General features: G+C 40.4%; 1 protein-coding gene across 1 annotated transcript; it reads right to left on the reverse strand.

Annotated features, from left to right (window-relative positions):
* Positions 1 to 6,012: 6,012 nt before the first annotated feature.
* LOC147424994 (uncharacterized) lies at positions 6,013 to 9,542 on the reverse strand. The gene has a single exon (XM_086500684.1). The coding sequence runs from the start codon at positions 7,431 to 7,433 to the stop codon at positions 6,060 to 6,062; it is 1,374 nt and encodes a 457-aa protein (XP_086356810.1). The 5' UTR covers positions 7,434 to 9,542; the 3' UTR covers positions 6,013 to 6,059.
* Positions 9,543 to 15,875: the final 6,333 nt, after the last annotated feature.

Consider the following 15,875-nt stretch of genomic DNA (forward strand, 5'->3'; position numbering starts at 1 on the left):
CACCAAAAAACTCAAAAACTCAGATCTCATATCTGAGTTTCGATGCTCTAGCGAAAGAGATAAACCCGCGCTCTCTCCCTCTCTCTCTCTCTCTCTCTCTCTCTCTTCCCCACACACACACACACCACACACACACACACACACACACGAGGAGAGGAAGGAGAGCCAGGTATGCTCCTTCCCTCTCCTCTCTCTCATGTTCCGTTCCCCTCTTTCTCTCTCTATCTCTCTCTCACTCACACACATTGTGTCTTTGAGAGAGAGAGAGAGAGAGAGAGAGAGAGAGAGAGAGAGAGAGAGAGAGAAACCAAAGAGAGAGAGCGGGAGAGAAGATGAAAAGAGAGAGGTAAGGGGAGAAAACAAAGATAGAGAGAGAGAGAGAGAAGAGAGAGAGAGAATAGATTAAAAAAAAGTACAGAAAATATTAAATGAAATGTTATATTCAGATTTAGGGTTAGGTTAGATTTGAAATTACATTTAAGATTAGGTTAGATTATGATCTAAAAGTAAGTTAGATTACATTTAACTTATATTTAAAATTTATGCTAAATCTAAAACTAAATTAAACTTAATATTAGGTTAAGATTTAAATTAGATTTAAGATTAGGTCAGATTGCATTTAGGTTTAGGTTAGATTTAAGTTTATGTTGAGTTTAATATAAGGTTAGATTTAGATTTACGTTAGGTTTAAAATTAGGGAAAGATTTAAGATTAGCTAGGTTAGATTTAAGTTAGATTACATTTAGGTTTAGGATTTCAGATTAGATTAGATTTAGGTTTATGTTGAGTTTAAGGTTAGATTAGATTTAGATTTATGTTAGATTTAAGATTAAGACAAGATTTAAGGTTAGCTAGGTTATATTTAAGATTACATTAGATTTAAATTTAAGCTAGATTACATTTAGGTTTAGGTTAGATTTAAGATTAGATTAGATTTAGGTTTATGTTGAGTCTAAGATTGGATTAGATCTACATTTATGCTAGATTTAAGATTAGATTTAGGTTATATTTTAGGGCATGTCAATGAAGGCTTTGCCCCAAGAGCAAACACTAGTAGGTACACAACAATATGTATATTCCCATCATTCTGACACCTATTAACTCACCCACTAACCATGTTCAATTAGCTCAGAATCACCATATATTAAATTACGTTAGATTTAAGATTAGATTTTGAATTTAGTTTTTATATTAAAGTCTACCTTTGGGATTACGAAAAAAATTAGGGTGATCCCTCTCTTCCTCTCCACGGATGTGACCTTAAGTTGGAAAGCTTTCAATGGCATGATACTCAAATTGGAGGCCAACATGTAATGTGCTAAGTACTCCCTTGAACAAGGATCTGCTGTGAAGAGACTTTAAGATGTTGTGAATTGCTACAACTAGAGAAGAGGCGAAGGGGTTTTGTCTACTACATGCACTGTTATGTAGACGTGGGTGTGTAGATTTTTGGTACCCACAAATATAGGCATTGAGCAATAGAGACGAGATTATAACCCGGTGGTTCTGATCTCCGTGCACCTCTAGACCGAGGTGTACAGGGATCGGACATGACTAGAGAATGTGAGGTAGTTTACAGTGTGAACAAAGAGAGAGAGAGAGAGAGAGAGAGAGAGAGAGAGAGAGAGAGAGAGAGAGAGAGATAAGATGGAGGATGCCAATAGAAGATTAAATTTATGTCCAAGTTATAAGGATTTTTACATTCATTATGAGTAGTGACGAGGATGTGAGGCCGTCCAACCCAAATGGGCAACATGTGGGGCCGTCCTTGTAATCAATGCAAGCATGTTGTGTGATGGACAAGACACGTTTCTTTGCAGCACGTTCGCGAATTTGGCGAGTTTGATCCGTCTATTATAGATCAAGTTGTTGCCAATTATAACTTGTCAAACTCTGAGGCTGGCCAACGAGCAGCAATCTTGCAACCCAATAGATGTTTTCGTAGGCGCTTTGGTCAAGCAGCATAGTTGAGGCCACAAGATGTAGCCTCTGACAGCTCGGAGGATGATCATGCAGACCACATTCCCAATGAGGCAATGTTTGAGCCCGAGATCAATGAAATGATCGAGATGATCATGGATTCAGAAAGGCTTATCTATGATAATATGAAAAGTGAAGCCGATACACCATTGTATGATGGAACACGTGTATCTAGATTGAAAGCGCTCCTGATTCTTCTCCACATGCAGGCAAAGTTTGGATGGAGTGAAATTAGCGTCACAGCGCTTTTCAGGTGATCTATTATAATGTGTTTACTTCAATAAAAAACTCTAGATATATATTGATCTAATAGATTACTTACACAAGTGTACCATATTTTTTTTGTTGTGTAGATTTCTCAAAGAGCACATACTACCAGCTGATAATGTGATACCAGATTCCAAAGAGGAAGCAAGAAAGATCTTGCAAAACTTGGTGATGGATTACAATTTGATTCACGCTTGTCCTAAAGACTGCATTCTTTTCAGAGGGGAATACATAGACATGGAGAAGTGTCCGAAATGTGATTCCGAGAGATATCGAGTAGATCTCCACGGACAAAAAATTCCACAAAAGGTTTTTCAACATTTTTCTCTGCTTCCTCGCATCAAGCATTTCTTCGAATGTAAGTCCATGGCCGCCCAAACATCATGGCACAAGGAGAATAGATCTTCGGATGGTGTGCTACCGGATTCCTACAGATTGTGCATCCTGGAAACATATAGACGATACATGTCCAGATTTTGCCAAGAAAGCTCGAAATTTGCGCATAGGCTTGGCTATGGATGGCGTAAATCCATTTGGTCAAAGATCAACATCTTACAGTGTATCGCCCGTTGTGATCGTCAACTACAACATTCCCCCGTGGTTGACTACCAAGAAGGGGCACCTGTTTCTAAGCTTGATTGTGCCGGGGTGGTATAAAGTGAAGAATATGGATGTGTATCTTTGTTCACTATTGGAAGATCTACAACAATTGTGGATTGGCATAGAAGTGGTGGATATGAGCCGATACACAGCTCAACGGAATGCTTTGATCAGAGGCATTCTAATGTGTACCATGCATGGCTATCTCGGACTAACAGAGTGCTCAGGTGATTTACATTCAAACTCAAACACTATAAATCTTGGTTTTTCTTAAGCTTATCTATTGTCATGTGTATAGATGTCAGGCTTCAAACAAGCGGATACAGAACATGTCTCACATGTGGACCTAGACTTAATGCACGTCGGGCGCCCTCACTGAAGAAGCAAATCTACGAAGGTCATCAAGCGTATTTTCCATAGAATTATGAGTTACGCAATGGATTTTTGGGAAGAGAGCCACTGAGGATGTCTGCACCAGCAAGGTTAGAGCAGAAGGAGATGTATGATGACGGTTTGTCCCCAGGGATGAAGAGACTCTCTCTATGGTACGAGTTACCATATTGGCCCAAACTCATGATCAATCACTTGCTTAATGCAATGCCCATATTCAACAAATGTGGGTAATTAATCTGCTATGGGACCATTTGACCGGCAAGACAGATACTTTGGGAGCCAAGGTTGACCTTAGAAATGTGGATTGTATGGAGCAATATTGGTCGAAGACAGCACCCGATGGATTGATAAAACTCCCTAAAGCGCCATGGATTTTGATAGGATCCCAAGAACGCAAAGTAAAATAGACCATTTGATATGTGCGGACCCCCACTAGCGTAATGCACTCGCTCCGACATGTTTCACTAAAGAAGGGAATCTTACCATTTGAAGTCACACAACTGGCATAAAATGTGTCAGGTATGTTTGAAGTGGTATATATCATAGTGGGAATTGTGTAAAAAATTCGTGTGTGGACTTTAGTATCAGTGCTAGATGTGTTTTGAAGTTTATTTTACCGGTGGCCATTGAGGGATGTTTGTCTCCTGACATCCGTAACACAATCCACAAACTTGTGAAGTTGGTGCAATGGATCTCACAAAAGGAGATCAATGTGGACTCCATACCATTCACCAAACTAAATGATGTGGAGGTTGTGTGCATGTTTGAGAAACACTTTCCTACTACCATGCTAACCATTCAGGTGCATCTTCTTGTTCACATAGTTGATGAGGTGGAAATAGCTAGCACAGTACATTCCAGATGAATTTTCTTTTTAGAAAGTTTTATGGAAATGCTCAAGGGATATGTGCGTCAAAAGGCACGTTCAGAGGGTAGCATGGTAGAAGGTTGGCTGGTATCAAAGTCCCTAGTTTACATTGGAGAGTGGCTAGATGGATTTGATAAAGTCCGAGACACGCTATGGCGAACCATACATGATGAGCACATATCCGGGATTGTCATGTGCAATCTCGGTGTTGAGAAGAAGATGACGAAAGATCTAGAGGCTAAAATCAACCGATTTTGCATGCTTCACAATCCAGTGATGCAAAAGTGGATTTCACAATACGAGGATGCAAAGAAAGAGCGACAAAGGGCATGAATCGAGTGGAGCCGGGGAAGACAATCACCGATGCATTATTCAGCGGGTCTGCAGAGCCTACCAACATTCATGAGCTTAAGATGGTTGCACAACCAATTGAAAAGCGCTCAACAGTGTGGTGAAGAAGTGATTGAGGAGGAGTGGGAGTACTCTTAGGGTTGTGCGACCAAGGTAAGTTTGCAATGTACAACTAGCAACTTCCTAGATGTTTGAATGGCCACTCGTAATCTTTGTTGTTTGTAGTATAAGTCATACACAACAGTATGGTGTAAAGGTCGACATTTTAGGATGGAACGGATCGACAAAAAGAGTTTTACACAAGATTGTGGAATCAAGGCAAAATTTTAATAGTCTAGTTGACGACAGTCCTCTGATCCAGATCCTGTGGTGGCGGAACTCACTTACTTCGGCACGCTATGAGAGATTTTGAGGATCAATTATAGAGTATATTCTGTTGACTTGTTCGACGTGCAATGGTTCAAGATAAACATGGAGGGTCACAACACTACTGTGCACAGAGGAGAGTTTGGTTTCCTTGAGGTGGATTCAACTAAAAAATGGACCGATCTAAGAGACACTTTTGTACTACCCGAGCATTGTGAACAAGTAAGTCTATAAATATTTAACATCCAATTTTAGAATTTATTTGCTTGGAAGCTCTCATGTAAGTGATGTGGCTCTGGCAGGTGATATTTCATCCTATAAAGTCTGCATCAAACTGGTGGTACGTTATAGAGGTAGCCCCTCGTAGTGCATGGATGTATGAGGGCTATCATGTGCCAATCACAGTAGCATCAATGGAGGAGATCGGAGGAGATGCTCAGCCAGAAGCCGCTAAGGTGGTGCCAGACGAGCATCAAGCTACTACTCTCTATGGGGTGCATGCAGAGGATCTACAAAATGAAATGGAGGACATCTGCCTAAATGAGAGCTCTATATAGACATAGGGAGTTATGATGAGCTATGCGAGGATGAGAGAGAGACCTCTTAAAGCCATAAACATTGTATTTGAACAATTCTGCTTCATTTTATAATATATATTGTATTCACGTGGCTTTTTGTCCATTCCTATCTATATGCTATACTTGAGAAATTTAAATTGTGTTTAATCGTCATTGCTTCCACTCCAGGTATGCTCCTTCCCTCTCCTCCCTCTCATGTTTGCCTTGCTGGGTCGAGCACTATTGCTGCCATGATCACTCAAACTGATGGAATCCGAGAATCTGCAATTGCCCAAGAATATAGAAACCTGCATATACAAAATAGATTAGACATAGCGCTCTTTCTCTCTCATGCTAGATAAAGATCTATCATCTCAAGTAATCCAAAAAACTATGGCAAATAGAAAATAAATTTAATTTATGACCAGAGTGTCTTGTCACAGCTACATATAAAAGGCATGTCGTCCAAGACATAGCTTTTACAAGATACGTAGAATGCACACGGGAGACATATTCACAAGAACTTCAGAGGAATGTCTTTACACAGCAATCCCTCCCCCTTTATGAGTCCTCTCTCTCTCTCTCTCTCTCTCTCTCTCTCTCTCTCTCTCTCTCTCTCTCTCTTTTTGAAAGAAAGGTTCTTATATTACAATGTTAGTTTACAGTTTACAGTTTTCTCAATATGAGCGTTGCTGGAGTTCCTTATCTCTAAGGGTCATGACATCTTCGAGCACCCTATTTTTTATTTCTTGTGATGGAATCCTAGTGCTCAATACATGTACGTGATCATAGAAACTTATATTCCTCATGTTCCAGATGTACCATACATACCAAAGCCGAAAAGAATGCAGGCAAAAAAGCATTGCTGATTCCTGTGTTTTGAAGAATCCAAACATGCATGTGAACTTGATTCCCCAAGCTTGATTCCACCAAAACTTGAACCATTGCCACCACTCCCTGACTTGACTGCAATCCCAAAAGATGTGTCTCACTGTTTCGTTTCTATGACATACACTGCAGGCTCCTGTTCCATTTCCCTTTTTGAGCATAAGCATGACTGAGGGGATAGCTCCCATCACTACCCTCCACATAAATACCTTAAGCTTAAATGGCGATTGAAGCGTCCATTGTTGATTGCACCTAATGGCTACATCAACCTCAATATGGAGAGAAGCATAAAACTTATCTGTTTTGCATGACCACCAACTTGCATGCGAAGAGGGTAGCTGCCAGTCTTTGTGTCTATCCTCTGTATTGACCAAAGAGATATGAGTTAAGGGGTGAACCAATGCGCATAAATGGTTCCAAGATATCCTAAGCCCATTGCCGAGTCTAAATTCCCTTCTTGATACAAGAAACTCTTTTGGAATGTGACTAGCATCCATAATCTGGTTAATTTGTACTATGCCTTTTTTGAACATAGAAAGGGCTTTTTTTCGAATGAGCATTGCTGGTGGTGTCTGAAATACATGGCTCCAAAAGACACTCTCAACTCCTAACGAATTCCCTGTGTATCGTTGGCGGCCATTCCACTGCAGTTTAGAGGCAATAATCTTCCAAGATGTAATCAGCATTTGCGACACAATGAACCCAATTTTAATGGGTGCTGCAGTAAAAAGATTATCCCATGATGTAATATTCCAAGTGCCATGAAAATATACCACGGAGCAATCGATGAGGTACCATAAGCATAGGGACCAGTAGGTATCTCTTTGTACCATATGTTTCATGAGAGGCCCCCTCCTAGCATGCGCATGTATTGTAAGATTCAGTATGCCCAATCCTCCATGCTTCATAGGCATGGTGAGGCAGTCCCAGGTAATAGGAGCAGCAGACGCTTTTTTCTTTCCCCACAAGAATCGAGCCAAGGCAGATTTGAAAGGCTGTAGGGATTTCTCTGTCCAATCCAACAGAGGTATATAGTACAGTATACATGGCAAGAGGATAGCCCGGATAATCCACAGTCTTACATGTAACGGCCACTCTTCGTAGTGCCAAGAGGCTACCTTCATCAATACTCTCTCAAGAACCCATTCTCGAAGAGATTTCATGGACACTTCCACTCCAACTGGGTAGCCTAGATGTCAAAATATGTGTCCTTTTGGTAGCCTCTTACCATTCCAGACAAGCGCATGAAAATTTTTGGCAGTAACGTCTATCAGTATTGATTTTGCAAGATTTATGTGCAACCCTACTTGCAAGGGAGAAGGCCGTAGACAGAAAAGCCATACATCTAGCAATGTTAACATTATTGGCTTTCAAGAACAAGATAGTGTCGTCAGCAAACCCACCCCTGACCAACCAGTTGCTCATTGCCCAAATGCAAGCCCTGTATCTTATTTTGTTGTACTAGTGAATCCAGGTATGTGAACAATGGGTGTGTAATCATAGCAAATAGTAGGGGGCTAAGGGGGCACCCTTGTCTAACGGACCTTGAGATAGGTACTTTGTCTTAGAGTATACCATTAATAAGAATTATGGAGCATGCATCTTGTCCTAACAAGTAGATACATGCACACATTTGAGGACCAAATCCTAGTTTTTTAAGCACCATCTTCACAAAATCCCAGAGCACTGTGTCAAAAGCCTTGGCAAAATCAATTTGAAATAATACTACATCTTGCCCACTTCTGATTGCATGTTCAATGCCCAAATTCATAGAAGTGAGAATGTTGTGGTAGATAGATCGTCCTACTGTAAACCCAGATTGAGCCTTGTGTATGCTTTTGGAAGAAGGGTGTAAGCCTCAAGGAAATGGCCTTGGCCAACACTTTTTATATGATTCCCATCATGGTAATAGGCCTCCAATTGCCCATAGTCTTTGGGAATAACGTTTTGGGCAACAGTTTGATAATACCCTCTTTGAGGCATGGATCCAAGCATTGAGAAATCCACGAGTCATTGAGCATGGGCACAATAATGCTCTTAAGTTGATCCCAATATTCTATCAAGAACTCCTTAGAGAGCCCACACATGCCTGGGGTTTTATCATTAGGTAGTTTGGATAGAGAAAATTTTCATTCTCCCTCATTAAATTGTTGCTCCAATCTCTCTACATTTGTCTGCTCAATGCATGAGTCCACCGTGTCAATAATGTCACTAGTTGCCTTCATTCTGGACTCGGTATTATCTGCATCCTGGTGAAGAATTTTCATGAAATAGACTATAGCATGCTCCATAATATCCTTACTTTGCTCCAATTTTTGTCCGCTGTCAGTATGCACAACTGCCATACATTCCCTTCTGCGTTTACTTTTAAGTTTCTGAAAGAATATTTTAGACATGTCATTACAATCTTTCAAAGCATGTTGCCTGCATAAGAAACGAGCTTTAGTGGCCTGCATTATTTTCCTCATTTCGGATTACATCTCTGGCATTCTTGTATCTGGCCACATCCCCATGACACAATGCACCAAGGCTGGCCTGCATAGCTACCTCCTTGATGACCGTTACTGCATTGTGAATCTTATCCCTGGATTCTGAAGCTATGACTTTCCCCACATTTCTGATACATTTTTGCATGCCAGCAGAGAGTGTCGCCCAAGCTAACAGGGGATTGGGATAGGAGATCTGCACCTCATCAATAGGCATCAAGACTTCTTTCCTAAATAGGTGATGTTTCAACAACGAGTTATTAATCATCAGCGGAATCTTTGGACCAACTTTATTTTGCGTAGGTTCCAGCTGATGTAGAGATAGCGTGAGAGGAAAGTGATCAGGCTGTAGACATATTCACCTGCATATCATCCATTATAGGGAGCCAACCCGTACGAATATAATATATTCGATCGAGTCTAGACCATGAGGCTATGTGTGCATCTGAATGAAAAGTAAAACCTGGGCTATTTCGCTGAGAGCACTCCCATGCGTCCACAAGAGATAATGACTTTCAGAGGATATCCCATCGTCCTCGCTCGCTACAGTTTACAACCGTGCCGATGGATGTAGTATCTGACACATTAAGTACCATGTTGAAGCTAGTCCCCAGCCAAAATCCCCCCCTGTAGAGAGAGATCAGCTAACCAATCCCATTACAACTGGCGATTTGTACTATCATTATCTGCATAAACATTAACACAATGCAGTGTCCCCAATTCAGATTTCATTAAAAAAATTGAGTAGTGACCAGTATGATGATCTAAAGTCCATTGTGGGTTTAAGCTAGCTTTGATACAAGTTAAGGTACCAAAGTAGCCATTTTTGCCGCTTGTATAATGACAAATGTAACCTTTGTAGCACATGACCAAACCAGCATGCTTATGAAGCTTGTGCTCTTGCACACAACAAATATCCATATCAGAGTTTGTGAGCCAATTGAAGAATGTGGCATACCGAGTAGGGTCATTTAGGCCTCTGATGTTGAAGCTTGTGAATTTCATGTACAGTTATTTAGGGTAGACGGGTCAGGGGTAGACAGGATGATTTGTGTATCCCCTTCTTCTAACTCTGTGTCATTCATGGTTACCTCTAGATTTATGGAAGGAGGATCAACGGTCCTGGCAGTTTTGTACTTGTTGACTACAGAATCAATAATAGCTAAGGACTCAGGAGAAGGCATGTCCTATAGAGCGTCATAGAGATTGGGTGAAGTATACCCTGTAGGTCCATTTCTGGATTTGAAGGTCCTTTTGGACAACTGAAATCCCTCCGAGTCAACTATCCTCTTACCTTTATCATGTTGCTTGTTGTTTTTTGAGGTAGATGCTTGGTTAGGTGCCTGGTTACCTGTATGCTTGGGGGCAGTCCTGCTTGTCCCAGGAGGCTGAGAATATACCACTAGTTTTGGCTGAGCAGGGGTGATAGGTATTCTATTAACAGCACAACTGAAGAAGGGCTTTTACCAAATATTTGTTCCCGTGGCACCAAGTGTTTACTGCCCGGGTAGGAGGGAATTAAATCTGCATTCGTGACCAATAATGTGGGGCAGTTCTTAGAGAAGTGTCCAACCTGTCCACAATGGTAACAACTACCAGCTAAGTTACCCCATTTTAAATATGTGACAATTCTCCCTACGCCCTCTAATTCAATGTCCAGAGTGTCTGGCATAGGTTTGTCGGTTTTCCACATTATACATACTCGATTTCTATTGGGGCAATTGATGGTAGGGGCGAACAGCACCTTGCCTAGAGAGGCAGCCATCTCTCCAATGCAAGGCCACAAAAAGGAGGGTAGCTCCACAAAGTCCACCCATACAGGTCAAGTCGTCATAAGCTCCTCTTTAATAAGCTTGAGTGGTTGCCATGGGAGCACGTGGACTACGTGCCCACATAGTATAATGGTAGAGGTGGATAGAATTGCCTGTTGGTTGTCATGCTTGAAGAACAATGCTTCAAAAAGGCCATATCCATTGTAGAAGATCTTTTCCACTGTTTCCTGCTTAAATCCAAAATCCAACACCCCTGTGATGTCCCCAACTGGGGGAAGCTTGCCCATGAAATACAAAATAGCTGCTCTGTCTTTGAAGAGCTGAAATTGATTCCAAACCAAGTTTGCTGGAATTTGACATGGTGTTGTTCCTTAACATCAGGATCGTGGGTGAGGGTTTCTTTAAGTGCATCACTGAGAACCTTGGGATCTGTTGAGCTTATATGTGAAGCTACTCAATATATGGCATCCAGGTCCCCTCTATATATACATCATCTCATGTGTGTATTCTACACACTTTGGGGTTCTACTTCTGTGTTCTCTCCTTCTCTCTCAACATGGTATCAAAGCAGTACGTTTTTGTTTTCGATTTTTCTCCTGATCAAAATCGATTTTGCAGAAACTACCCTCTTGAGGGATTGGAATCGATGTGGTCTACAACTTTGCCGAAGGAAGTTTCTTCAAATTCTGCACCGATTTTGACTTATCGTTCACGGACTGCGTACATACCTGAAAAACAGCTTCCGCGTTTTGTTTTTTATTTTTCTGCTAATTGGAAACGATTTTGCAGAAACTACTCGCCCTAAGAGACCGGAATCGATGTGGTCTACAACTTTGCAGAAGGAAGTTTTTTCAAATTCTGCACCGATTTTGAGTTATCGTTCGCGGACTGCGTACATACCTGAAAAGCAACTTCCGCTTTTTGTTTTTGATTTTTCTGCTAATTAGAAAGGATTTTGCAGAAACTACCCGACAGAGAGACCGGAATCGATGTGGTCTACAACTTTGCAGAAGAAAGTTTTTTCAAATTCTGCACCGATTTTGAGTTATCGTTCGCGGACTGCGTACATACCTGAAAAGCAACTTCCGCTTTTTGTTTTTTATTTTTCTGCTAATTAGAAAGGATTTTGCAGAAACTACCTCCTAGAGAGACCGGAATCGATGTGGTCTACAACTTTGCAGAAGGAAGTGTTTTCATATTCTGCACTGATTTTGAGTTATCGTTCGCGGACTGCGTACATACCTGAAAAGCAACTTCCGCTTTTTGTTTTTATTTTTCTGCTAATTGAAAACGATTTTGCAGAAACTACTCAAGCGGGAGACCGGAATCGATGTGATCTACAACTTTGCAGAAGGAAGTGTTTTCAAATTCTGCACCGATTTTGAGTTATCGTTCGCGGACTGCATACATACCTGAAAAGCAACTTCCGCTTTTTGTTTTTGATTTTTCTGCTAATTAGAAAGGATTTTGCAGAAACCACTCGCTGGAGAGACCGGAATCGATGTGGTCTACAACTTTGCAGAAGAAAGTGTTTTCAAATTCTGCATCGATTTTGAGTTATCGTTCGCGGACTGCGTACATACATAAAAAGCAATTTCCGTTTTTTGTTTTTTATTTTTCTGCTTATTGAAAACGATTTTGCAAAAACTACCCGCGTGAGAGACCGGAATCGATGTGTTCTACAACTTTGCAGAAGAAACTACCCGCGATGGGGATTGAAATCGATGTGGTCTATAACTTTGCAGAAGAAAGTTTCTCTAAATTCTACACCAATTTTGGGTTATCGTCTCGGACTGCGAATATGTTTGAAAATCAAAATTTTACTTTTTGCTTTTGATTTTTCTCATAATTGAAAACTTCTCAATTATATTTTTCTTCATCAATCATATATTTGTTACTGACGTAACTTTGCTGCAGAAGCCAGTTACACATCGTTCCGATTCAGTCGAGCCGTTGATGATCGTCCAAATTCTATCGAGCTACTGTTGGTACATGATCTTTTGTTATATGATATACTCGTTCATTATTCTCGTATAATTATTCTTTTAGAGATATAGTTTACGTCGTTTTATTGATAATTTCTCATTGATACCATAGTGATTTTGATTGTACCATGATGATGTTTTGTTAATACTTTGGTCATGGTGATTTTCGTTGATACCATGATGATATGTCATTGATACCATGGTTATTCTCGGTGGTGCCATGATGATATTTCGTTGATACCATTGTTATTCTCGGTGATTCCATGATGATATTTCGTTGATTCCATGGTGATTTTTATTGATACCATGATGATGTTTTGTTGATACCATGGTTATTCTCGGTGATACCATGATGTTGTTTCGTTGATACCATGGTTATTCTCGGTGATGCCATGATGATATTTCGTTGATACCATGGTTATTCTCGGTGATGCCATGATGTTGTTTCGTTGATACAATGATTATTCTCGGTGATATCATGATGCTTTTCATTGATACCATGATCATTTATTCATTTTTATTGACATAATGATGATATTTTGTTAATACTTTGATGGTATTCATTGATCACTACATTGATAAATGTTGTTTTATGTAGTATATACATATATCATTTGTATCACGTAATCACACATTTTGTACTTTTACGTTTATACTTTATGTACCATATGTTGTCGTGCGTATATATGTCGTCAAAAGAGTGGCGTCGCGAACCATCTTTTATGGCATTGTGAACGTAATTATTTCATTAACGATGTTAATAATTTTCATGACATGTTTTTTTTTGGAGTCTATGATCTATGTAGGATTGATCAAAGAATTGATTTTATGAAGACAAACTTGGTGACAATAAAAGATTTATGAAGATATGTTTGGTGATGCCATATTGATGACAACATGAAGAGAATTGATTTTATGAAGACAAACTTGGTGACAATAAAAGATTTATGAAGATATGTTTGGTGATGCCATATTGATGACAACATGAAGACATGTTTGGTGATGCGATATTGATGACAAGCTACACAGCAAATTCACGGAGACACTTTTGATTACAAGCTAATCGATAGCTTTTACACCTCTTTATTGAACCTTTGTATTCATTATTGTATTTGATAGGAGTAATGTAACTCCTCATAAAACATTCATTGTAAAAGGAGTGATGTAGCTCCTCGTAAACATTTGTATATTCAATGATTTTTATAATATAACGGTGGGTGTATATAGAGCTGTGGGTTTTTCCCTTGATCCCCCAAGGGTTTTTTCATCCACAGTTAGGGACCCTTATTTGAGCGGGGGTGTTGAGCTTATATGTGAAGCTACTCAATATATGGCTTCTCTATATATGGCATCCAGGTCCCCTCTATATATACATCATCTCATGTGTGTATTCTACACACTTTGGGGTTCTACTTATGTGTTCTCTCCTTCTCTCTCAACGGGATCAAGGGGGTTGGGAGGATACTCAGAAGCCAATGATGCCCTCGCTATCAATTTTAGGTTGAGCTGAAAGGCTTCTGGCAGTGCCATGGCGGGGCTATGGTGAAGCCGTGCTTTTGCTCTCTCTCTCTCTCTCTCTCTCTCTCTCTAAAAAAAGAAATCCCTCTCCCTATTATCTATACTATAGATTATAACTTGTCCATGTTTTCTTCTTCATTCAATATTAAGATTAAATGTTCGTGTGCTTAATGCAGGTATGGAAGGTGATGAGTTTCTTTCTTCTTTGTCACCCCAACAGAGGAGGTGGTACGAGAAGCATCATCGCTTTGGAGAACCATCACGTCGTTCCACTCCTTCATCATCTCCCTCTGTTTTGGAGCATTCAACGTTCTCCGAAGCTTCGGTGTCAACGTGACAATCTTCACACTCGTCTAGACACCGATGCTCTAGTGGTGGCAGCAGCGGTTGTTGTGGGAATGCTGTCGTTGATGCCTAGACACCGCCTCATATTTGACGAGGCTCCTTACCTTCCCCTTCTTTGCCCCATCGCCATCTATGCTAGGTTTTGCATAGCTATCGGCCATTCCTGGCGACACACCACTAGCTACTCCTTCGAGAGTCACCTTAGTCAACACTCCTCGCTTCGTGGCCCAGACTCCAGTGAAGACACCCGACGTACGCATCAAGAGGCCACTAGAGAGCCCCTGCCAAGACACCCAAATTCATGCATCATATGCGAGAGGGCTTTCCATACTCGATCGACATCAGCGGGGTGGCATCATCATGGATGACAAAGGCAAGAATGTATCTCCTGCATGCGCGGTCTTTGCTCTCAGGTGCTTAGACACTACATACTAAACACCTAGAGTGAAGTGCCAAATGAATTAAAAGACAGAGTCATCAGCATGCTGCATGACAAGTTTCCCGTGTCAAGTCAGGATGAGTGCTTCAATGAAGATCTGATGAGGGTTTGAATGCGCAAATACTGCAAGCACAAGCATTCTGAAGTACAAAAATAAATAAAGCATGGGTGGAACAGAACAGATTGGCTGGCCAAAGAATATTGGAAGAATGTGAAGGGAGTAGCGTGCGAGAATCCTGATAAGTGGAAGCAACAAAAGGAGGCAGCCAAAGCGCGAGTAGAGGCGGGGAGCTCGCACCACTTGGGGAGCGACGGGTGGGCATCATTTGAGGCCGATTTTGTAAGTGTTTTTGCATTCCTCTTTAGGTTTGGTAGTTACGTCTATTTGTACTTTCAAATTCTAACATAATGGATTCTTTGTATGTTTTGAATAGTGGTTGATGACAGGACGTGACCCCATATCGTACGAGCGTGAGTAAGCAGGCAGAAAGTGCTTAAATGCCCTAATGGATATTTTGAGTTCTCATGGCAGCATGGTTAGTATTTCACTTTACTATTTTTACATTTGTTTTATTTTAATGATAAGCTAAGAAAATAGATTGTTTTGTAATTATATGTTTATACTTTAAAAAAGTCTTATTTTTGTTTTCTGTAGAATCTGATAGATACGCCGCTTTGACGCGATGAGACGTTTGATTAGACGACATTGGTCTAGCTGTAGCCAGATAGCATTAGTTTCCTTTTTTCATAGCATGTATAATGAGATGACGTGTATACGTCTTTTTGTAATTATTGGAAAACCATGTATTTTTTCAATAATGACAATTGTGTTATAACTATTACATTTGCAAAGCTTAACAATCAAGTGATTTTGCCTATGATGTGTATAATTGTCATTGATTTACTTTCTTCAATTTACTTTCGTCCAATTACTTTTGTCAGTTCTGTATCTTTATTCTACAAACAATACTATGCATGATGGAGTTAATGGTTATATTGTCTTGTGGGTGACTACTTTGGGTCTACACCTTGCACTTTCTTTCAAAGGTGAATCTGGGCT

This window comes from Adiantum capillus-veneris, chromosome 25 (assembly GCF_014529385.1).
Source record: "Adiantum capillus-veneris isolate H3 chromosome 25, ASM1452938v2, whole genome shotgun sequence".
Lineage (NCBI taxonomy): Eukaryota > Viridiplantae > Streptophyta > Polypodiopsida > Polypodiales > Pteridaceae > Adiantum > Adiantum capillus-veneris.

What these genes read in the sequence shown, in the direction of transcription:
- LOC147424994 (XM_086500684.1), bottom strand. Translation starts at nt 7,433, where the DNA reads ATGAAATCTCTTCGAGAATGGGTTCTTGAGAGAGTATTGATGAAGGTA.